This window comes from the organism of the source record quoted next, unplaced genomic scaffold (genome assembly GCF_019419815.1).
Source record: "Pyrus x bretschneideri cultivar Hongxiangsu unplaced genomic scaffold, Pyrus_bretschneideri_v1 Contig3, whole genome shotgun sequence".
NCBI classification, from domain to species: domain Eukaryota; kingdom Viridiplantae; phylum Streptophyta; class Magnoliopsida; order Rosales; family Rosaceae; genus Pyrus; species Pyrus x bretschneideri.
Window position 1 is genome coordinate 3,261,702 of NW_025999612.1, and position 24,414 is coordinate 3,286,115.

At 36.2% G+C, this 24,414-nt stretch overlaps 4 protein-coding genes across 4 annotated transcripts; 3 read left to right on the top strand and 1 right to left on the bottom strand.

Moving 5' to 3' along the window:
- The first annotated feature begins 212 nt into the window (after positions 1-212).
- Positions 213-4,409, top strand: LOC103938470 (UDP-N-acetylmuramoyl-L-alanyl-D-glutamate--2,6-diaminopimelate ligase MurE homolog, chloroplastic). The gene is made up of 6 exons (XM_009348471.3): positions 213-2,129; positions 2,462-2,578; positions 2,811-2,986; positions 3,503-3,648; positions 3,892-4,099; positions 4,212-4,409. Exons 1-5 carry the CDS (start codon positions 284-286, stop codon positions 3,908-3,910), a joined length of 2,304 nt encoding a protein of 767 aa, XP_009346746.2. The 5' UTR covers positions 213-283; the 3' UTR covers positions 3,911-4,099; positions 4,212-4,409.
- An 817-nt stretch (positions 4,410-5,226) lies between these two features.
- On the top strand, positions 5,227-7,919 carry LOC103938471. Its single transcript, XM_009348472.3, has 2 exons — positions 5,227-5,378; positions 6,072-7,919. Exon 2 carries the CDS (start codon positions 6,221-6,223, stop codon positions 7,634-7,636), a length of 1,416 nt encoding a protein of 471 aa, XP_009346747.2. The 5' UTR covers positions 5,227-5,378; positions 6,072-6,220; the 3' UTR covers positions 7,637-7,919.
- Positions 7,920-9,463: 1,544 nt separating this feature from the next.
- On the top strand, positions 9,464-14,943 carry LOC103938472 (signal peptide peptidase-like 2). The gene is made up of 14 exons (XM_009348473.3): positions 9,464-9,790; positions 10,689-10,847; positions 10,923-11,034; positions 11,333-11,452; positions 11,695-11,846; positions 11,962-12,144; positions 12,369-12,403; positions 12,845-13,001; positions 13,141-13,194; positions 13,697-13,789; positions 13,913-14,055; positions 14,184-14,254; positions 14,349-14,432; positions 14,653-14,943. The coding sequence occupies exons 1-14, from the start codon at positions 9,641-9,643 to the stop codon at positions 14,769-14,771; spliced, it is 1,632 nt and encodes a 543-aa protein (XP_009346748.2). The 5' UTR covers positions 9,464-9,640; the 3' UTR covers positions 14,772-14,943.
- Positions 14,944-15,171: 228 nt separating this feature from the next.
- On the bottom strand, positions 15,172-16,008 carry LOC103938478 (ribosome-inactivating protein bryodin II-like). Its single transcript, XM_009348476.2, has one exon. The coding sequence runs from the start codon at positions 16,006-16,008 to the stop codon at positions 15,172-15,174; it is 837 nt and encodes a 278-aa protein (XP_009346751.2).
- Positions 16,009-24,414: the final 8,406 nt, after the last annotated feature.

Consider the following 24,414-nt stretch of genomic DNA (forward strand, 5'->3'; position numbering starts at 1 on the left):
ACATTTTTCGACAGTTGGATCAAATAAATTAAAAATAATCAAATAATAGAAATTAACTCATTTAGATGTGTAGATATAATCGTCCTAAAAACATGTCTAACTCATTATGGTGCACTTTGGCCCAAACACTTCGCCAAGCCCAAAAACTAAAATCCAAAAGAAAACAAAAACCGCGAAAAGAAAACCCGCCGCTCGCCACGTCAGCACTAAACCCCCTATCCCCTTCCCCATCGCCAAAACCTCTCCCTCTCTCTCATCAGTCTCTGCAACCTCAATCTCTCTCATGGCCTTCACTTTCCTCTCAATCCCCCACTTTCTCTCTCCTCAACCCCACTTTCTCTCTCTAAGACCCAATTTCACCTCCCTCAAACCCTCAATTCCCTCCCTTTCCACCCGGCCGATTAAGCCCACCCACGCAATCGGGCCGGACGGCAAATACTACCCGGACCCGGCCGACGACGACCCGCCGGAAGCCCCGGAAGACTCGGGCCACGGAGTGTCCAAGTTCCAGCAAATCCAGCGGCAGGCCTCGCGGCACCGCAAGCTCCAAGAGGAAGACTACTTAAAGCACCAGGACACCTTCCTCAACGCCATTGCTGACGTGGAGGACGCGCCGGAGAATCCCAATTCCGTAGTCAACGACAACTCCGGGGACGATTTGTTTGGCGACATCGACCAGGCGATTGCCTTGAAACGCAAGGAGTTTGTGAAGCAGGGGCTTCTGAAGCCAAACCCTAAGAAAGAGATTGTGGCGGTTGACGAATTGGACCCTGAGGAGGTAGTGGATTTGGAGGAGATTGAGGAGCTTCAGGGGATTAGGGTTGTTGGCGAGGACGAAGAGGAAGACGGGCCGGAGAAATTCGATCCCAAGGTCAGTGATTTGGATGGTAAAGATGGGATTTTGCGTTTGAATTCTGAATTTGATTTGGATTTTGATAATTATGGTAAAACTAGGGCTAGGATTGTGGAACCTAAGTTTAAAATGAGCTTGGCTGAGCTTTTGGATGAGAGTAAAGTGGTACCCGTGTCGGTTTATGGTGACTTAGAGGTTGAGATTACAGGAATTCAACACGATTCGAGGGTGGTTAATGCCGGTGATTTGTTTGTGTGCTGTGTTGGGAGCAAGACCGACGGGCATTTGTATTTGAGTGAGGCTATTAAGAGAGGTGCGGTGGCTGTTGTAGCGAGTAAAGAGATATACATGGAGGAAAGTCTGGGGTGTAAGGCATTGGTCATTGTGGAAGATACAAATGCGGATTTACCTGCATTGGCTGCGTCGTTTTATCGGTACCCGTCGAAGAATATGGCGGTGATTGGGATAACGGGAACAAATGGGAAGACCACAACTGCATATTTGATAAAGGGTATGTATGAAGCGATGGGATTGAGGACCGGTATGTTGAGTACAGTTGCATATTACGTGCATGGGGATAATAAGTTGGAGTCACCTAACACGACCCCGGATGCTGTTTTGGTTCAAAATTTGATGGCTAAGATGCTCCATAATGGGGCTGAAGCCGTTGTCATGGAGGCTTCTTCTCATGGTCTTGCTCTATCCAGGTGCGATGAAGTTGACTTTGACATAGCAGTTTTCACAAATTTAACGAGAGACCATCTGGATTTTCACAAGACTGAGGAGGAGTATAGGGATGCAAAGGCTAAGTTGTTTTCAAGGATGGTGGATCCGGAACGGCACAGGAAAGTTGTGAACATTGATGATCCGAATGCAACCTTCTTTATTGCACAAGGCAACCCAGATGTTCCAGTTGTGACCTTTGCCATGGAGAATACGAATGCAGACGTTCACCCCTTGAAGTTTGAACTTTCCTTGTTTGAGACACAGGTTTTAGTCAATACTCCAAATGGTATATTGGAGATATCATCAGGCTTACTTGGAAGACATAATATATACAATATACTGGCTGCTGTGGCTGTTGGGATTGCAGTCGGAGCACCATTGGAGGATATCGTTAGAGGAATTGAAGAGGTTGATGCAGTTCCAGGGAGGTGTGAATTAATAGATGAGGAACAGGCCTTTGGAGTAATTGTGGACTATGCTCATACTCCTGATGCCTTGTCTAGGCTATTGGATTCTGTAAGGGAGCTTGGTTCAAGGAGGATTATTACTGGTATGCTTCTTATGTCTCGTTTTGTGTATTTTCACATCTGAAATTAGCATAACTGTTTAACTGCAGGCTTGCAATATGTATACAACTTCTCTGCCCACGTCAAAACTGCAATATTGCTAATAAAAAGTAGTAATGTCTAGGTTGAGTAAATTGTAGGGTTGAAACCATTTTGTAAGAAGGCTATTCTTATTCATGTTCTGTGTTTAAGAGTCTTTTTATCATAATTTTTTTTCCCATGATGACCAATTATGGAGCACTAATAATAAAATATTTATGCGAAAAAATGTAGTTGTTCTTTCTTTGCTGACCAATTATTTGTGCTTTATGTGAAGTAATTGGTTGTCCTGGAGAGAGTGACAGAGGGAAAAGACCCATGATGACGAAGATTGCAACAGATAAAAGTGACGTGACCATACTGACGTCTGACAATCCAAAGAATGAAGATCCATGTATGTATAGCAAACCTCAACACTGATTTTTTATTTGTTTGCTATTATTGACGTTGTAAAATGTTACTCGACTTAAAAAAAAATCCATCGATGGGGTAACTTCTATAATGTTTGTGTGACTCTAAATTTAGCTGTGGCCGGTCTCTCTAGAAATGCTATTGTTTAATGCTTATTGTTCTCTTGTATTATCAAGTCTTGGTGTCCTAAAGCTTACGCTTGTCATTTGTTTCAGTGGACATCTTGGATGATATGTTGGCTGGTGTAGGATGGACAATGCAAGATTACTTAAAACACGGGGAGAACGATTACTACCCACCTCTTGCAAATGGTCATAGGCTTTTCCTTCATGATATTAGACGAGTAGCTGTACGTTGTGCTGTTGCCATGGGCGAGGAAGGTGATATGGTTGTAAGTTTATGAAGCCCCAAATCTCTTCCATATGCAAGATTTATGCATATACAGGAAAAAAGTCACAATATGGCTATCCACTCTCTCAAAAGATTTAATTAGTATCATTTTTTGCTTCTATGTATATTATTGCTTATGCGTAGAGTTCAATGGTACCCTGCATCTAGTCATTTCAAATCACAAACGCAACCCCTCAAAATTGGCAATTATTTTACTTTTGTCTTCTAAGAAAAATAAAAGAATTAGTATGTATTTTGGTTTTGCAAGATGATGAAGTGGTATTCCTTAAAAGATTCTGAGAGAACGCTGGTGGTGAAAACTAACAAAGAAGCTTAAAGGTTTTGAAAAAGAAATAAGTTTGTACGTTTGCAAACAAATTATGATTACTCTAGCCACTATAATATAGATTTTCCGTGTGAGATGAATTACAAAATATGGGTACCCTCCCTGGAATTGTTTTCCAGTTGTCATGACTCTCCTTGTTGCTCTTTTTAAGATTATGTTGCATTACTGCAGGTGGTTGCTGGCAAAGGGCATGAAGCATATCAGATCGAAGGTGACAAAAAAGAGTTCTTTGATGACCGGGAAGAGTGCCGAGAGGCATTACAGTACGTTGATGAGCTTCACCAAGCTGGAATAGACACAAGTGAATTTCCATGGAGGTAGGTTAACTGACAGTAATTTTGCATTTACTTGGGGTATCTCTGTTTCTTAGCATCTCCAGAAGACCTAACAATCCCTATGAGGGAAAAAATGGCTTGAAAAACAGCATTTCTATTTATGATTGATTTTTCTCTTTTATCCTGTTTAAAGAAAAGCTACATGCAATTGTTCTAGATCTTGCAGGTGAGGAATCATCGCTATGTGTGCGCAAAGTAATCATTGTTTTCGTTGATCTGATGCAGGTTACCTGAAAGTCATTGATCTTTTATAAAAGGAGTACATTTTGCTAAGGCGAACGGAAGTATACTTCCACGTTGTTTTGACGTACAATAGGAGATACTTTATCTAGAATGCATGTGACCAAGTGTGTATCAACCTTTGTCTGGTCAAGTCAACGATATACATTATATGCGAAGGCAGTCGATAACAGCTTCTTGGTTACTAAGACTGGTATACATTCAACTTACTAATTGACGTTTATTTCTTGGTTACTAAGACTGGTATACATTCAACTTACTAAGGCTGATATATATATATCTTAACATTTTCTTCACGTATGCAGGTTGGTGAGGAGTTGGTCTTTTGAGGCAGTGTTGTTTTGGAGAAAGCTGAAAAATTTTAACCCTAGAAAGGTTATTAGGTGACACAATTTTTGTAAGGCTATGCTTGTGTAGAATGTAGAATGTACTCGTAGCTGAGATCCTGGATTTGCCAATGTCACAATTTAAATTAACCCAATTGATTGGTCCTGTTAGCTCTCTCTCTCTCTCTCTCTCATCAGTGTTAATTTTAATTTTTTAGTACAAGTGATATTCTACGCGAAGTATTGTTAAATTTTAATTTAATGCGTCAAATACAATCATGGTCACCCCCTTTTAAATTTCTTTTCCAACGAGTATATTTTCTACCAAAAATGAAAATATATTTCCAAGTTTGTCATTCAAATTTACTGTTCTATTGAAATTAAGAAAATAGACAACTATGTAGAAACGAACCATAAAAATTTCTTCTAAAGTTTAATGGGGAAAAATATATATTATAACTTTTTTCTGCATAACAATATTCTATTTTAAATTATTCCAATCTTATGAAAAGGAATTGAACTTGAGTAAGCGAGGTGGTCACACTGTCATAATTAACTAGCATAATTTACATTTGTGTTATAACTTTATGTGAGAAAAACCCGAAAAAGGAAAAATAAAATAAAATAACTCCCAAAATAAGAGAGGGAGGGCCGGAAGAAAAGGCAAGATATATAAAATCTTGGCAAGGCAAACTTTTCTTGGCATCATAAAATGGGGGGAGGAGGTTTGGTGGAAACAGATAACAAGCATTAGTGTCGTGAATTTGGGTGCAGAATATCATTAACTCTTTTACCTATCAAGGCCATATGCTTTTTATACTACTAAAATAAAGCTTTAGATTAAACCAAATAATACGTCAACAATCATAACTCGCAATTTACGAAAGGAATATGTAACGCTAATCACAATCCCAATTCAAGTCAAAAGTTTAAGTGCACACGGTTTATGTGGTGACAAAAAATACATTAATATTTATTACACCCAAAGCCACATACATTTTTACTTTCCTTTTGGAGAGAGCCGGATATATATTCTGAATTTCTGATGCAAAAACAAAAAGCTAATGCTGAACCACCTGGAGAGCTGTCTGAGTTTGAGCAGAGGAACTTCATTGTCTCATCAGATTCTCATCCACTGATGTTATGGTATGAAAATTTCCATCCCACAAATGAAGAAAAAAATGAATAAAAATTTATATATTCTGTAGGTATTTGTATGTTGCTCTTGATAATTCCTCCACTTTTTGATGCCAAATTTTCAAGCTTTTTATGATCATGTTTCTGGGTTTCTGAATTTATACATGGATGTTGTGACAGTTAAAACCTGCATATATATATATATATATATTGCTAATAACTATACGAACTGTTAGCGTTTTGTGTCAAAAAGGTGGCTTATTGTGCTAGTATTTCTGGGCTGTTATAACTTCTGGTGTTACAAGATTTACAGAGCTCTTAATTTTTAATTTTGTTCTTGATTATTTGCTTAAGTTTGGGACTTTGTCGAAGTTGGGGGCTTGGGTTTGTAGGAGTTGAATTTCAATTTTCCCTGTAGCGCTAGACTGACTGATCGAGTCACTCTGGTGTTCTTATCAAGGTCACATTGTGTTGCGTTTGTATGTTGTTCAAAGTTACTGAATCTAGTAATCCATTTCTGTTCTTAAACCAATCAACGTTTCCGCTACGAAATTCGTGGACTACATTTGGTTTTCAATCATGTGGTTGTCTTTGTCAGTGTTTAATTGTTATTTCCTGTTATTAAAGAAGATGAATACTATACTCGATTTGTTATCCCATTTGTTCATTCAACTTGACCCTTTGTTTCTTATTTCCACGTAGGCTTGAGCAAAGAAATCAACAGAAGATGCCAGATAAATTGCGGTTCTAGCTACCGGTGTTTTCAAGCAAACTTCTTTCTTAGAGCAAGTGCAGTATTCAGAGTTGTATGATAGCAAATCAGTAAAGCTCTGACGTCGTCTAGCTTTGGGATGGGTGATGAGGTTAAACAGCAAAGGTGGGAGTTCAGGAGGAAGGACAACGACAATGATTCTTCAAGTGACGATTCTAAATCAAGTAGTGAGGCGGCTCACGAGAAGCGTAAACTGGTTTCCGGTTTGATTTCACTTGAAAACGATGAAGCAGTCGATAACTGCAGAGCTCAGCAAACTGGCATGTTCATTCCTTGTGGGGAAGATCAAAACATGTCAAAGAAAGCCAAAAGGGTGCACCTTAGGAGTAAGAAGAATAGTAGAAAAAAGAGTAAAACTGGCGTTTACAATTCTGCTGCTGCTTTGGATGAACTTAAAATCTTCAAGGAGTCCCTATTAGAGAATCTTAAAGTGACGAGAGAAAATTTTCTTTCATGGATGAGGAAGGAAATGCAAAAACTGGTGGATGATGATGCCGCCCCGCGACTTGAACGGAGAGAAGGAAGTTCTGGAGGGAAAAATGTTCAAGTACAACATGGAAATGACTTTGAGAAGAACACCATCTATAAAGAGAACATACAGGTGAATAACGAAAGAAAAAATGAGGATAACATTCAGCATCAAAACAACTTTGGGAAGAATGTCCCAGTGCATCGAGAAAGCAACTCTAAGGAGAATGTATTTGCACACCATCACAACAATGTGAAGGAGACGGTCCAAGTGCAACATCTGGATGAAAAAGTAAAATTTCAAGTGAACTATCGGAACAACTTTGAGTTCGGCACAAAACCTCGACAATGCGATATTGAATCTTTAGGGAGGAGTGTTAAAAGCAATACAGCAGCTGGTTCTGATAATTTGTATCATGTTAAGCCAAATTTTCAATCCTATTCCACAGACAAGAACGTCCTGATGCAGCATCCCAGTCAAGTACCTTCTTCGATGTATTTGACATTGCCCACCGTGTTAACTAAGCCACGCGGTGAGAACTATACGCTCAGTACTTCATCAAGCAATTATATTGGAACACCATTTGACATAAACAAACTAGATGTGAACTCTGTGATGGTAAATCCAATGCTCAAAGTAAAGTGTGGAAAATTATCCGGCATGCAGCAGCTCGAAAGGGATGGAAGCTTTCCTCAAATAAGGTCGAGAAATGCGAATTGTTTTGATAAACAACGCATCCCAAGTTCAAGCATTGGAAATGGATTCCCAGTTCCATTTCATCAGGGTGATGATATCGGTCTTAGCATTCCGAGCCAAGTAAGTTCCGAATACTTGCCCCGGGAAGAAAAGAACATAATGGGTTTAAAGATGGAAGGAGGAGCTTCAAGCTTCTTCGGCGGAAGCTATACTAAATCAGAAGACTATTTCGCAAACAATGTCTACCGACACTCCATGAGTAAAGCTCATGGTACACACAAGGCATTTCAAAACAAAGACCTTGAAGAGGGCTATTTGTTCCCAAAGTAGTAACAGTTGCAACATGGTTGAACAGTGGACCGGATTCGAACTTCTGCAGAAAGCACTTTCTGTATTTAACTTTTCCAAAGCCGGCAACAATTGAACTAAACTTCTACTGCCCTTCAAATTTCTTTAATTCTAGAGGAGGTACTTTCCTGTGATATGCTTTGAAAATTTTGCTTCTGCACCCAATTTGTCTGTTGGAAAGAACAAACTGCGGTTGTTTAGAGAATTCTGGATAACATTTTGTTTTCTTGATTTGGATATGATTTGGGGTCTGTTGATTTTGTTCTATGAATGTTTAAATTTTCTCTAACATCATCAAATTCTCATTTGCCTAGCAAAATCTTAGTTCTCTGACACTAACAAAGATACGAACAGAACAAAACAAATAAGTTTTTGGCACAATTTTTTATCTTCTACACTCTTTAGTAGGTGAAAAATGTTGTGTCCAATTCACTTCGCAGAAAATAAATATTCACTTCAACCTCGCTACCACCGAGTTGTCTTTTTGCTTAGTAGAGTTACTAACCGCCCCCACATTAAGATTGAAATCCACTTGTGCTCATAAGTACATTTGCTGAAAGTGCTTTTAAAATACTGCCAAACATGCCATGTAAACCAATAGAAATGGAAAAAAAATGTATACACAAACAAATTATAAATTATGAGAAGGACAAGCTGAGAGACAAAAACGTGATGCTCCTGCAAAACCATTTTCTGTTAGATATGTGGGGTCAAGGAATAGCATAGAGGTATATGGAAACGTAATCCTCAACCTGTTTCAACTTTTCTGTTTTGTTTGATTTGTAAATTACGATTTTTATATTAATAGTGAATTCGTCATTCACATGATTTGAACTTAAATCTCTCATCTACAAGTAAAAATAAATATTATTCGACTACAATATCATATGACATTCGTAATTTATAACTTTGTTTTTATTGTTTTATTAGCGTACTAACTTACGTTAATTTCTATCTATGGAGTCATGGACATTGCCACATGCAAGTCGAACAACAAACCAACAGAATGCCTTGTGGGAACACGTTTATGTTGGCAAAGACAAGAAATCTATATCTGTCTTTTGGTTTTACCAACATGAATGTGCTTCATCTCCAAAAGGATATTTGTAGTATGCTTTGACAAAATTTGCAAATTTGCAAATGATTACTAATTCATAGAGTCGATTCTTATAAATGTCATCCTCGAAACAGCTAATCAATTAATCAAGAGAGAAAAGATAGATAAGATCTTGTCACATTGATATAGTGTGAGCTAAAGATAATTTAATGCTTAAATTAGATATTGAATCATCTCTTATGATCGAACTGCGAACTATTTCTCCATTATAACTTGTAACGTTTAATCGTTGTTAGGCATGGTTAAGCGTCTTGATAGGCTAGCCTGGCAACGAAGGCTTCCTCTGGTGGCCTATACAACGAGATCTAAACTGCCTCATTACATGGGATCGAAATGAAGATGTAAAAAATTGAACTTTGAACTTCTTTCAACAATGAAACGAAAAATATTACTAAAATAATAACTGGCCCACTAAACAGCTGTTTTTGATGTCAAGAAGTCCAATTATACGAGGAATTATTTCTAAGTGACGGGAACACCATGACATATGGTGTTCCCTCACACATGGTGATTTGACATCTTAGATATCCTTCAATTTTATATTTCAATAAATATAAAAAACTAAATCCTAATGTGTGAGGAACCCGTCATTTAGAAAAATTTCTCCAATTATACGTCACTCTGCACCAGAACACACAGTAGATCCAAACACTTTCAATTTTCAATTTATTAATACTTTTTTTTTTTAGCTAATATTTTACTTCCTTGATTCCTTCTTCTGGTAACAATCCCAAAAACCAAAAACAAAGCCCCTTTCTCTCTCTCTCTATCTTTCTTCGATGTCTACAATCTCTGCAAATCTGTGATGCAGAGGAGGAAGAACCAAAAGGGTTGTTCTTGAAAGATCGCCGGAAGGGGTTGAAGAACTGATGGATTTGCAGAGGCTTTGTGGGTTGGTTTTTGTTTCAGCTTTGACTGTTATACTGGTCGGTAATCCGAGCTCTGTCACTGCCGGGGATATAGTGCACGATGACGATTCTGCTCCGAAGAAGCCCGGGTGCGAGAACAATTTCGTTTTGGTAATCTAATGCTGCTTTTTCTCTTCAACCCTTTTAGGATTTTTTTTTTTTTGTTTTGTTTTGGATTATGAGTTTTGCTTTTTATGTTCATGGGTTTTGTGTAAAATTGGTTCATTTGTATATTTATCCGATTAGAAGTTCCCATCTTTGGTTAATTTGGAGCTGTTAATTTACCCCCATGAAGTTAAAAGTATTGAATTTTCTTTGTTTAGGTTCTTTTTGGATTGGAATTGGGTGGTTGTTGTTGTTTGATTTTACTGAAATTGATACGAACAACATGAGTTACTGTTCAGTAAGTTTCTATATCCTCCCCGTTTCGGCATCCTGCTCATACTTATATATTTCCTTCTATTTTTTCTCCTGGCCTTCGAAATGTTGCCCTTTTAGGAGTTTGGGTAGGATGCTTATTGTTTTCCTCTATTAAGTTGAACTTTGGTAATTAATTTGAATCTGTACTTAATATTTTGTACTATCTCGTGATTATAAAGAACTGGCAATGGTAATGGTATTTAAGCTATGAATTTTTCGGGGACGGAGACATTATGGATGGATAAACTCTCCGTTCTTTTGGGTTTTGGCTCATAATGATGTTTCCTTTTCTATTTGTTTTTTATTTATATTTCGTTTCCTGTTTTAAATTGATAGTGAAATATGTAGACTTGTGGTCAGATGTTATTGGCTGGGACGTATACCGTTGTTTCCATAAAACTCATTTTTTTCTTCAACTTGATAGTTCATATCTGGATTTAAGGAAAGTTGGTTTTAATCGGGTTTATTGAAGCTGCTTTTTTTTTTTTCTTTTTCTTTTTCTGGAGGGATCATGCAAAATAAACGACCTTTTAGCAATTTATATTTCTATGTATATATGATTACTGCTCTTTCACGAACTGTTTTGCAGGTAAAAGTTCAAACTTGGATTGATGGAGTTGAGGCAAATGAGTTTGTTGGTGTGGGTGCTAGATTTGGAACTACGATTGTTTCAAAGGAGAAAAATGCACAGCAAACTCACCTTGTTCTTTCTGATCCTCGCGATTGTTGCAGCAAACCAAAAAAGAAGGTTTCATGGTCACACGTATCAAGCATATACATTATAGGTTTGTCAACATCAATTTCACATTTTGCTTTTTTGCAGCTTACTGGAGATGTTATCATGGTTGACCGAGGCCAATGCAAATTCACAACTAAGGCAAATATTGCCCAAGCTGCCAATGCTTCTGCTGTCCTCATTATAAATAACCAGAAAGGTAAGGATTTTGTGTTTCTGAAGTATGATGTGTAGCATTATGTAGCAATGATGCGTTCGGAAAGCTTGAGTATCTAAATATTTTATCTGCGGGTGTGTGTGTGTGTGTGTTCTTGTTGTTGTACTGCTTAGAGAGATTGAAACTATCATCCTAGTTCTCATTTTCCTGGATAAGAGACTAGTTTTCGAGATTTCAATTTGGTATATATGATGGTTGAAACATGGAAATGTAACAAGCGGAAATAAAATGCATTGCAACCATTTTCATTTCATATCAAACTTGTCTCTTTTTGTTGCAGAACTTTACAAGATGGTGTGTGAGCCAGATGAAACTGCTCTAGATATTCACATACCAACAGTCATGCTCCCACAGGATGCGGGTTCGACCTTGGAAAAGATGTTAATGAGCAATTCATTGGGTAAGGTTCTTTACCCTCAGGTGATTTCTAAGCTGCAAAAGTTTGTAACAGTTCTATGGTTATGGGTTTTTTTATTTTTTTTCGTTTTTTATTCTTTTACTGGCTTATCCATTTGTCTCATCTGTTTGTACTTTCCACTCAGGTTTCAGGTTGCAAATAATTTTAGAACTTTTGTTGGGTATACTATACATGTGTATCTAATACCTTTACTGGATAGCGTTCTAATTGTAGGCTCTCTGCAGTGTCTGTGCAGCTGTACTCTCCAAAGCGACCTGTAGTTGACATTGCAGAAGTATTTTTATGGTTGATGGCAGTCGGCACCATCTTGTGTGCATCCTTTTGGTCTGCATGGAGTGCCAGAGAAGCAGCTATTGAACATGAAAGGCTATTAAAGGTCTCCTTTTCCCAACCTTAGCTAAATAGTTGTAGGTTTATATGTTCCCTCACAGAGTGTTGTTCTACTGACATTTCGTTGTAAGTATTGACTTCAACATTATCTTGTCTTGTAGGATGCTGCTGATGAAATCCCACGTGCCAAAACTCCTTTAGGTGCTAGTGTAGTAGACATCAGCACAACGTCAGCAGTCTTGTTTGTTGTTATTGCTTCATGCTTCTTGGTTATACTGTACAAGCTTATGTCAGCCTGGTTCGTTGTGCTTTTGGTGGTTCTTTTCTGCATAGGTGGTGTAGAGGTATGAGTCCTCCCATTTCTAATTAACGACACAATATTCCTCTGCATGCTCACTTATATACTTACACAAAGCATTTATCTCTCAAGTTCCCTGCACAGTAAACATTTACGTTCTGAAGTTGTGCAGGCTTTAGTTTTGTAATGTTAACGTATTTGACATTATATATTTTGTGCTTATTGCTTTATCGAATGATTATATCTAACTTCATCAATCTTCATATCCAGGGATTGCAAACTTGCTTGGTTGCATTGTTGTTGAGGTACAGTTTGTTTCATCTCTTATTGAAACAATCTCTGACACTTTATTATGATTCGCCTTTTGGTCACCTGACGAGTGTCAGTGCACTTGCAGTCTATCAGTTTTTGTCTATTTATTTTTCAGTGTCTGTGTGACTGTATGCATGTGTGCAAATCAAATTTTTAACGGAATACTTCTTTATGTCCCTTTTATCTGGGGATGGTTTATCATAAGATTATTGGGAAGTTGTTTTCAATGTGGGAATTGTTATTCTTCTGATCTTCTGATTCTCTGAATATTTTCTAGAACATTATTCAAGACACAATCTCAAGTTCTAGTTTAATTTGACTAAATCATTTGAGTAAAGTAAAGACAGACCAGAAAACTGGTGGCAGTGTACATTGAAAGAGTCACCCAGTGTGAACTTGCTTTAAGGTCTTAAATTAATTATACATTTTCGCAGGTGGTTCAAACGTACCGGAGAATTGTACATTAAAGTACCTATCTTGGGAGCAGTCTCATACTTAACTTTGGCTGTTTCTCCGTTCTGCATAACATTTGCTGTTCTTTGGGGAGTTTATCGCAACCTTTCCTTTGCCTGGATTGGTCAAGATATACTTGTAAGATTATTTGTCCTATCAAAAGAATTTTTCCCAATGGCATCATAGATTTTGCCCCTTCTTTCTTGAACTTAAAGCTATGCAGTATAGATTTTGTCTCAACTAATGGTGGCTTTAATTTTAATGAATCTTTGATCAGGGAATTGCGTTGATAATCACAGTTCTTCAAATTGTTCGAATACCTAATCTGAAGGTAATACTTTGAACTTGTATGTTTGACTGGTATTCCTCTTTTTGGCCTGAAATTATTGTGGTTGGTAAAAACAGAGTAGGCAATTCGTTTTCCGGCAATTCGTTTTCCAAACACTCTAAATCACTGCTCATTTGTGGAACTAATTGACTGTAATTATGGGGTTGTAGCATTTAAAGTACAGGGTGTCCACGTGTGCAGCTGAATATCTCTGCGTTTGAAAATTCTACTGGAATTTGATTGACTTAAGTATTTACACGTATTCTTCTTTTTGATTTGCTATGGTGTATCTACTCTACTGAATCAGAAATTTCAGATGTGTGTATTTCTTCCTTAACAATTATCTAGTCATTCTAAAAGTTGATAAAAAAAAACACTCGTCTTTTTTGACAGTGGATGGTAGCTGTTCATCTCAAAAGCTTTAATGAGAAGATACCGGATAGTATATACTATATATATGTGTAAGCTTTCCTAGAAACTGATGAGAGGTGGTTTTGTTAATTAGGTGGGTACGGTCCTCCTCAGTTGTGCCTTCTTGTATGACATCTTTTGGGTGTTTGTTTCTAAGAAGTTGTTCCATGAAAGCGTGATGATTGTGGTAAGTGATCCTTGCATGTTTCTCCACTTGCTTTATTTAAGGCCCCTATGACATAAACATTTCATTTTTGAAGGATTTGAAATGCCCGAGAGTCATTTTAACGGCTTGGTCTCCCTTTTACAGGTAGCTCGTGGTGACAAAAGTGGAGAGGATGGTATTCCAATGCTACTAAAGATCCCACGCATGTTCGACCCATGGGGTGGTTTCAGCATCATAGGATTTGGTGACATCCTATTACCAGGCCTGCTTGTAGCATTCTCGCTCAGGTTTAACCTCTACGTCCTATCCCCAATTTGCAAAAAGACTTGTTATCAGCATTTCTCCATGTGTCAAATCTTGGGGCTGTTTATATGCAGTGGAATAATAAATTTACGACTATTCATGGTTTTCCCAGGTATGATTGGTTGGCAAATAAGACTCTCCGTGCTGGATACTTCATTTGGGCAATGATTGCTTATGGATTAGGTAAGATATAATAAAGAGCGTTTTTCGACAGCTACTTTAAGGTTTTAGACGTGTTTCCCGGAAGAAAAACATGATGTTTCACGTTCCTTGGCAGGTCTTCTCATCACATATGTGGCATTAAACTTGATGGATGGGCATGGCCAACCAGCACTTCTTTACATTGTTCCATTTACACTTGGTAAATCCCTTTCTTTCTCGTTCACTGTAAACCTAGTCCAATGCACTTTGGCATTTAAAGTTTAAACACATGAATATAACTGAAGGGCATCACACGTGCAATAGTTTTTCTCTTATCAAGCGATCAAGAACCAGTGCGGATACTTTGTTTCCGTATAATATTGGAATGCTAGATGGTGTGGTTTTAAGTTGAACTGATCAAAATTTACACTCCAATGCAGGCACTTTGCTGACATTAGGTAAGAAGAGAGGTGACTTACAGATTCTGTGGTCTAGAGGAGAACCGGAATGGCCCTGCCCACATATTGAGCTTGAAGGTAGTCACGAAGTGAACGAATAAAAGTTTAGAAACCATTTTCTTGTATGATATTTTAGTGTTGGCATTGTATAATTAGTAGAAATCTGGTAAAGAACCGACGAGCTTCGATTAATTTGGTAATCTTGTCCGTAAGCTTATTGCTCTTTAAATTGAACGAGGGCGCTATCTTAACTATAATTGCGTTCGTTTGGCATCGTCGGTTGTCAACTTGATGAATGGTAAGGCCAGATGGATAGCAATTTTGCAGAGTTTTGTTGACATAAGCAAAGAACATATAGAAACTTCGAAATCATATGTACTTCAACCAAGCAACAACAGAAGTGCAAAAAGACATATAAAGGGTACAAACGACGATAAGTACTAGAATTCATTATGACCGCGACGATGTCCAGCGGTCTCACTGCAGGTCAAGTGTTTGCACCTAACTCGCATTCGGGAGCTTCACGATACCCCGCCGCTGAACCATGTCTGCTTCAACACTGTCAACTAAGAGGGGACGATAGTTGACAGTTGTGAGCTGAATAGACCTACTGAAGCGGTTTCCATTGGCCGGTACATTCTGGACCTGCTCCGAGAGAGCAGACCACTCGTTTTCCAGGCTCCGCATTGCAGGGTCTGGTATATAAGGAGGGTTGTCTATCCCCATTCTAGTGCCGACTTGACTCTCAATGTACCGGAACCTTGCCGCTTCCGAGACCATCTGAATGATCACAATAAACGCTGCGGCTTGGTCGGAGTGGGATGCCGCATAGTGCAACTTACTGATGGCGTTATCGAGTTCATTGCGTCCCAGAGGGATTTGCTCAAGCATAGGTATATTCTCATGTATACGTGACCCTAGAGCACCTGATGCACTTGATTGTGCTGTACGTCGTGCATGTGGTCCAAGCTCGGGGTAGTCTCCGGTGAAAGGGAGCAGAGTCCGCGTGGACTGGGTGGCGCCGAGGGCGGTGGGGAATAAAGTGTGCGTTGGAGCTGGTTTTTTAGCGTCATTTGCAAGTATGTAGGATTTATTACCAGAACGATATCCCACCACATAAACGTTTACTACATCGATTGCGACCCTGATGGTGTCGCCGTTATAGTTGGTGAGATCAACATAAAGAAAGCGTTGCGCGTCTGGCACGTCTTTTATTCGGGGCAGCACCGGTATACCATGTGATGTCGGTCGTCCGGCTGTGAGTCGGGCTCGTAGTGCTTCGATGAATGCTGTGTATGTCTTAGGGGTTGCCTTCAAAAGAGAGAGGGCAAGTGCCATGTTAAAGCAAGAACAAGGAAAATTGTATCAAAAACTATCCTCGTTCTATTTGAGGGATTTGTGTTATTTGATGAGGAGCGTTGATATATATATATATATATGTGTGTGTGTGTGTGTGTGTGTGTGTGTGAATCGGGTTGGTAGTTCAGCATTGCAAAATATTGTGAATCGGGTTGGTAGTTCAGCATTGCAAAATATCCCAATTACGAAATATCCTTCGAACACGCAACACTATTTTGACAGCGGATTTTTTAATTAAAAAAATCTATTCCAATCTTTTTTTTTTCTTTCTACTAAAAAAGATTTTATTAAGTTCTAATTGAAATGTTTATATCATCAACTAAGATGTTAACAAGGAACTCGAAACTAATACAATCCCATTTAAAAGAACTTCTAATTTTTTTTAATAAACGCTGCGCAGAATGTTGCTTTCTTGACGAACAAACTCGAACGAAACAGACCCCACATCATTTGTAATAGCATGCTTTCCACCTCCGCATCAACACCGAACTCCTTCCTTATCATCCTAATAACTTCACGAGCATCGGACCCTATGATAATGCTTGACAAACCATGTCTGCTGCACTCCTCCAATCCTTTACGTCTAGAATAAAATCATGTATAAGATCAAAAACTAACTCTAGTCTTTGGCTTTTAATTGTAATTTTTGAATATTAATATGGTTTAGAATAATTATAGAGTTTTTTTATGTGTAGGTTATATATTAATTCCCATAGACAATAAAAATGTTGGCTAAATCACCAAAATGGTCCTAAGATTTGCATAACACACATTTTGGTCCCTGAAATTACAAATCAATAGAAGTGGTCCCTGACATTGTCCACCATCCATCATTTTGGTCATTCCGTTAAAAACTCTGTTAAGTGTCCAATATCTCTTGGCCGGAAGTTTGGGCAATTTTTAAAGTTTCGTAACTCAATCGTTTCTTAACCAAATTCGATCCATAATATATCAAAAAGAAGATAGGAAAGTGTAGAATAAGATTATACCTATTTGGAAGCCCAGTGGTTGCCGGAGATGGCCAGAAAATAGCCTTAAAGTTGACTGGTCAGAGGGAAAACTTGAAAACTTGCCGGAAATAGGGTAAACTTTAAACGTTCATAACTTTTTTAATACTCAACGAAATCAAGTGATTCAAAAATGAAGATCATACTTCTCAACGAAATCGAGTCATTCAAAAAGGTACCTCTGAATGGTACCTTTTTGGATGGCCAACTCGCCGTGGTTTGGCCGGAAAACGGCTCGAAAATGGCTAACTCGAGACCAAGATAACCATTTTCGAGCAGTTTTTCGGCCAAAACACAGCGAGTTAGCCATAGAAAAAGATACCATTCTCTTCGTCTTGTCGAGAAGTATGATTTTTGTTTTTGAATCAGTTGATTTTGTTGAGTATTGAAGAAGTTATAAACGTTTAAAATTTACCCAGTTTCCGGCGAGTTTTCTAATTTTTCCTCGGACTAGTCAACTTTGAGGCTATTTTCTAGCCTTCTCCGGCAACCATTGAGCTTTAAAGGAGGTATAATCTTATCCTACACTTTCCCATCTTCATTTTGATATATTATGGGTTGAATTTGGTTAAGAAATGATTGAGTTACGAAGCTTTGAAAATTGCCCAAACTTCTGGCCAAGAGCTTCGAGACGCTTAATGGAGTTTTTAACGAAATGACTAAAATGATGAATGGTACACAATCTCAGGGACCACTTCTATTGATTTGAAATCTCAGAGACCAAAGTGATGTGTTACGCAAATCTCAAGGACAATTTTGGCGATTTAGCCTAAAAATGTTACTTATCACTGATAAGTGTTTTTAAGTTCCCATAATAAAACAAGTCATATACTTTCATCTATTCTTCCTTGTGCATAAATTTCTATATATATGTATTTGCATATTACGTACTTATGTATGTTTAGATATTGAGTTATATATTGATACATTTGTAAAAGTCGTACTGAAATTTATGTACCGATACATTTATACTAAAGCTTACATCACAATACATTCATAAGAAAGCTTATGGATGATGCATTTTAACCTATGAGTTTTTTATAAATTGTTTTTTATTTGTTGTTAACTTTTTATGTATAAAAATTTAAATTTTGAATTTGTTTTTATCCATTAATATGATTGGAGCACAAAAAATGTACGTTACTTGTGTATGAATGTATAATTTAGAGAATTTTAACGAAAAGCTCTCAGTATTATTTACTTTAACGAAAAATCACATTTTTATACTAAAAAGTCAATCTTGGTACTATTCACTTTACCTTTTATTTTGTCCTTATCGTTAAAACTTAAAATTTTCAAATATTTTTCATTAATTTTCTTTATAATTTATGGTGGTAAATTTATAAATATTGAATGTGCTATAAATATCTAGATATGAAAAGTATTGTTCAAAGGACTTGAATTTGATTTAGAAAATTGTTCAGGTTATTATTTTATACTACATTAAGAAAAGACAAAAATATTTGAATTCGACACGTCTCGTTAGTTTTATCCAAATGAGACCTAACTGAATTGGTCTTCTTTTTTTTGGAAAACGAATTGGTCTCCTGGGGCTGGGATAAGTTGAACTTTGTACTTCTTCGACTCCGAGATCTTTTAATTTTTATGGCAGACCAAGTGATTATCCACTACACATGTGCATCTTCAGAACCGTTGGATTCTCTTTGAAAACAATATATGCTTAACAAATTTATTCGATCCCTAGTTACTATTGTTTATTGACTGAGATTTTACAAATTTTCAAATTTTTTTATTGAAGTCCCTAGCATAATGTGATAATGAATTTACATGTTAATTACATATTTTTTAAAAATAAAAATTAGTATTTGATTTAGGGTTTGAATACTCACACCTTTATTAAACTCCTAATTAATTTTCGATTCAAACATTTCCCAAAAAAAAAAAAAAAAAAATATTAGAATAAGTTTGTACCACTTAGTTTTTTTTTATAAAAAAAAATCTCAAATTTTAATCTTAAATGTACCCATTCATATAATTTTCATTTTTTTTAATCTTAAATGTGCCATTCTTAAATATACCAATTTATTATATGTAAAATGTACCTTTTTTTTTTTTTTTTAGTATCCCACATCGGCGCGATGAGGGTTGGTCCCTGGCCTTATATGTACATACCCCTCTCTTCCTAGCATGACGCGTTTTGGGTAGTGAGGTTCTCTTGCGTAAGAACAAATTCGTGAGGGTGTGGCCCAAAGCGGACAATATTGTACTACAGCGGAGTTGGGATGTGACAGTTTGATATCAAAGCCAGACTCACCGCCCATTCGGATGTGCCGACGAGGACGTCAGTCTCCCTAAAGGGGGTGGATTGTAGTATCCCACATAGGATGGGTGAGGGTTGGTCCTTGGCCTTATATGTACATGCCCCTCTCTTCCTAGCATGATGCGTTTTGGGTAGTGAGGTTCTCTTGCCCAGGAACAAATCTGTGAGGGCGTGGCCCAAAGGGACAATATCGTGCTACGGCGGAGTCGGGATGTGACATTTTTAATATAAAATGTTCCCAATTTTTCAATATAAAATCCATTCAAAAATTTTTTAATCCATTTTTAAAATTATATGGGTACATTCTTTTTCATTGATTTGAGAATGTATCAATGTCAAGTTTAATAGAAGAAATTTACTAATCTTATTAAGCCTAATATCTTTTTTTTCCTGCGGTTTTGAAGAATGTACCTATGTTTTGGTACAATATATATATATATATATATATATATTTTTTTTTTGTTAATTTGATGAATGTACCTATATATATTTATGTACACACACACACACAAAATATAATAGAGAGTATAATTTATATTTTATTATTTTTAATCCCACAAATTATGGGTTTTATTTAAAATCTCATTAATATAAACAAATACACATTTCAATTTTTAATTTTTAATTTAAAAACCATAGTAACTTATATTATTACATTAATGTCAGAGACTTCGATAAAAAACTAAAAACTAACAAGATTTCAATAAAAAGAATATTGATAGCTAGGGTGTCTCTTTAAAAAAGTAGCATTGGACACAGATGTATACCATTTCTTAACACGTTGCGAGGGGAGAGATTAATTTTTGGTGGGTAAAGACTATGGACTCGTTTGGATGTGCTTTTGAAATGACTGAAAGTTCTTTTAAATAAAATATTTTTGGATTCCAAAAGTACTTTCTTCAAGAAGCACTAGTTATATATTTTTTTCATGAAGCACTTTAAGTACTTTTCAAGGATTTACTAGCATTTTTTCTAAGGATTGTTTTCAAAAAAAATTTCACCAAAAACACTTTTAATCATTTTAAAAGCACATCAAAACGAACTCTATATCATTTCTTCATGGTTACTGTCTCTATCGGCTTCAAACTACTAGTCCGTGCATTGTACCTAATACCATTTTAAAAGAATACCATCTTCTATAATTCTATCAATGCATTTGGTCTACATTTATCAGGAATATCTTCTTAATACACTGTTCGGAAAAGCTTTAACGAGAAGCTTTGATGCATATGTATATTATATATGGATATATATGTGCCCGGTTAGTAGGTCAACATATGATCCTAGGTTAGAATCGGTTCTAAACTTTCTGAAAGGATGTGTCAACACAAAATATCTTTATTTTGACACCGCCAATACAAAATATCTTTGTAACACGTAATCTTGGCTGACAGCATGTAACCTTGGCTGACAACACTATAGACAACATAATTTAGTATCAAATTCTTCATCAACGAGATTTGAATCTAAAACCTCTTACTTCTAAGTGAAGAGGAATACTATCAGACTGTAGTACTGAGTAATCTGATTTTTTTAGTTAGAAAAGTCTATTCCAAGCCTTAAAAAAATAGGATAATGCTAGAGAGATCAAATTTTTAAAGGTAATACTAAGTAGATTAAATTTGTAGATTAAATTTACAAACTAAATAATGCGTCAACCATAAGAAATAAACACGTTAATTAATACTTAAGTAATAACCCAATCATCAACTTTCATGTCATTTAGTTACAAAATTTAGTTTACAAATTTAGCCTCCCTGCATGATCTAATTTTTAAATCAAATATTGTGTCACAAATAAAAAATAAACACGTTAATAAATAATTGATTAATAATCCAATCATCAAGAATCACATTATTTAGTTCGCAAAATTTGGTTTATTGCATTACCCTGAGAATATCAATTTTAGAATAAAATCATGTATATACATCAAAAACTAACACGAGCCTTTGGCATTTATTTATAATTTTTGAATATTAATTATGTTGTAATAGTTATTGAGTTTTTTTATATGTAGGTTATATTTTGATTCCTATAAACAATAAAAATATTATTTATCACTAATAATTGTTGTTAAGTTCCAATGATAAGAAAAATCGTATATTATCATCCATTCTTCATTGTGCGTGAATTTCTCTAAATATATGTATATGCATATTACATACACATACCTATGTATGTTTAGATTTACAATTATGTATCGATACATTTATACTAAAACTTATGTACCAATACATTTATACTGAAACTTATGTATTGATATATTGTGCCGAAACTTATGTAATAGAACGAAACTTTTGTAACGATGCATTGTGAGGAAGCTTACAAACCAATACTTTTGTGCGTATGATTTTTTTCAAAATATAACTTGTTTTTGGTTTGTTGTAGACTTTTTTTAATTATAAAAATTTGAATTTATGATAATTTTTTATCTATTAATAGGATTGGAGCACAAAAACACACATTATTATGTATGAATATATAATTTTGGATGGTAAATTTATAAACATTAAATATGCTATAAATACTTAAATATGATAAGGTTTAAACATAAGGACTTGAATTTGATTTAAAAAATTATTCAGGTTAAAATTTAAAAAGAATCTTATTTACCCTAAAATCTAAAAATCCATCTTTTAATTACAAGCTATATCATTATCTCATAAAAAAGGAGAAAAGCTCTTGAATTCAAAACACATTGAGTTGAAAAGCTCTTGAATTCAGAACACATTGAGTTGAAGAAGATTCTAACGTACACACGTCTCATTAATTTATCCAAATGAGACCTAGCTGAATTGGATACCTTTGGAGTTTGGGATAAGATGAACATTTTACTTCTACTACTCCAAACTCTTTTAATTCTTTATGGTAGACACTAGTAGAAAAAACAGTTTACGCGATGAAGAAGATTTCGTCACACAAGTGCACCTTACACGACGGAAACATACGTCCATAGCGCAAATATTGATGAATTCAAAAAAAAAAAAAAAAAAAAAAAAAAAAACAACATTGCGCGACAAACAATTTCATCGCGCGTGATAACTTAGCACGACAATGGCTATTGTTCATCGCGCAAGAAAAGATGGGTAAATAAAATTTGGCACCAAAAGTTTGCGCAGTGTTCTAAAACTCGGGCTCAGCAGCCCCCTAGGCGCTTGACGGCGGCCCACTGCCCCGATTATACCAAAATCGTTCAATCAGTTGGCTAGACTATTAAGCGGCGCCTAGAAGGCCGCTTAGGAGGGCTAGGCGGCCTCGACGCTCTTTGGGCGGTTCTGTAACTTAACAATTATCGCTAGAAAGGCTTTGCATCTCCGCCTTCTTGCTGCGATTTCGTCTTGTCCTTGCGTCTTGTTCCCTCTCTGCGTGTGTAGAAGAGGAGTCGCATAGAACATTTGACGAGAGAGCTCTGTAAAATTGCAAAATTTTCAAAGAAGAAGAATGCGACGATGCAGAGCACTGTAAAATTGCAATTAGCAGAAGAGAAGAATGAGACGGCGCAGAGGTTCTGTTGTTGGCTAGGGTTAGAGATAGGATTTCAAGTCGCTGACATTCCTTTTAAAATTAGAGAATAAAATATATTTATTTATTTAACATGAAAACAAGGCCCAATCCTTTTTGAAATGAAAAATAAGGCCAAACGATTAAAACATATAAGATTTAGAAAAAGCATTACAAAACCAAGAGAGAGAACCCCATAATTTTAGATATACTCATATTTTATTATATATATATATATAATAAATTAACCTGTATGTCATTTTATTTTGTAATTTATGTATCTCAATACAATTATATATTTTTTTAGTATAAAGAGACATTTATTTATACGATTTTACTTAAATCCGTTTAGTCCTCCTAGGCGCCCGCCTAGATCCCGTCTAGCCGCCTAGGCGCTAGACCCCAGCCTAGCCGCATAGGCGCTAGACCCCAGCCCACCGCCCGACTAGCACCTAGCGTCTTTTAGAACCTTGAGTTTGCATGACGAGCTTTTCTACATATTCGTTGCGCAAAATGTTGCTGAAAGCCACACAGTAAACGCTTAACGCTCCGAATTTATAGCCCGCAGTTATAACAACTTTGCACGACCAAGGGTTCGTCGCGCAAAGTGTGTCGAGTTTTATATAAAAACAGTTTCAGAACCCTATTTTGCAAAGGTTTTATATCAAATGATGGCCGCTTCGATTCCAGATTCAATGAAAGGTTGGGAGGGAGAAGGCTCTCTTGAAGGGAAGGGTAAAAAAAAATTATTGTTGAGTTAATTGTTTTACATTTGATATGGTTGAAATTATTGTTTTAATAGGCTATTGCATTTAAAATTTTTATGGTAGAAAAAAAAAATGAAGAAAGCTGTTGTGACATTAAAGAGGTATCGATGTAAGCGTTTGCCCTCGTTTGATGACAAAAGTTCGGTTGAAGTGTACACCGAACTTATTTTTGATATAGGGGGATTGGTGCGGGAGAAGTGTTCTATTGAGTTTAACTCTTGGAAAATGGTGCATGTGGACTTGAACAACTCCATGGTACAAGAGTTATCGGTAAGTTTATATTACAGAAAGTGTAATTGTTTTTGTTTAAAAATAATATTTTTGCGATATTTAATTTAATTTTATTGCCATTATAAGTTGTTTGGGATGTTGATGAAACCGATGAGAAGCAGCAGAAGTATGTGGACGACCTTTTCAAGAAACAGTTCCAGCAGTGGTAGTTCAATTTACAGCAGGCTACAGAGCCTGCACAAGTTGACAATGCCCTTGTCGATGACCCTGCTGATGACCTAGAGGAAGAGTGAACCTAATTTGATTTATTTATTTATTTTTTTATTTTTTTATGAATTAAGATTTATTTGAATGTTATGTTGGACTTTATTTTTAAAATTTATGTTACATGCATGGAAGGCTTAAAGTTTACATTAGTTATAATATATATTTTAGTTAATAAATTAGTTTTAATAAATATTTTGGTAATATATAATTTGGTTTGATAATTTTAATTGGATAAAGAAAAATTACATTAGTAAGAAAGAAAACAGACAAAGAAAAAAAAAATAATGCAACTTGCACGACGAATATAGTCTTTGTCGCGCAAATAGCTTAC

Bases quoted from the DNA above. Each gene is read 5' to 3' on its own strand.
- LOC103938470 (XM_009348471.3), top strand. From the start codon at position 284: ATGGCCTTCACTTTCCTCTCAATCCCCCACTTTCTCTCTCCTCAACCC. The intron at 2,579-2,810 runs GTATGTATAGCA...CATTTGTTTCAG, and splicing joins TCCAAAGAATGAAGATCCAT to TGGACATCTTGGATGATATG. The intron at 2,987-3,502 runs GTAAGTTTATGA...GCATTACTGCAG, and splicing joins GCGAGGAAGGTGATATGGTT to GTGGTTGCTGGCAAAGGGCA.
- LOC103938471 (XM_009348472.3), top strand. From the start codon at position 6,221: ATGGGTGATGAGGTTAAACAGCAAAGGTGGGAGTTCAGGAGGAAGGAC.
- LOC103938472 (XM_009348473.3), top strand. From the start codon at position 9,641: ATGGATTTGCAGAGGCTTTGTGGGTTGGTTTTTGTTTCAGCTTTGACT. The intron at 12,145-12,368 runs GTATGAGTCCTC...CTTCATATCCAG, and splicing joins TCTGCATAGGTGGTGTAGAG to GGATTGCAAACTTGCTTGGT. The intron at 14,433-14,652 runs GTAAATCCCTTT...ACTCCAATGCAG, and splicing joins CATTGTTCCATTTACACTTG to GCACTTTGCTGACATTAGGT.
- LOC103938478 (XM_009348476.2), bottom strand. From the start codon at position 16,008: ATGGCACTTGCCCTCTCTCTTTTGAAGGCAACCCCTAAGACATACACA.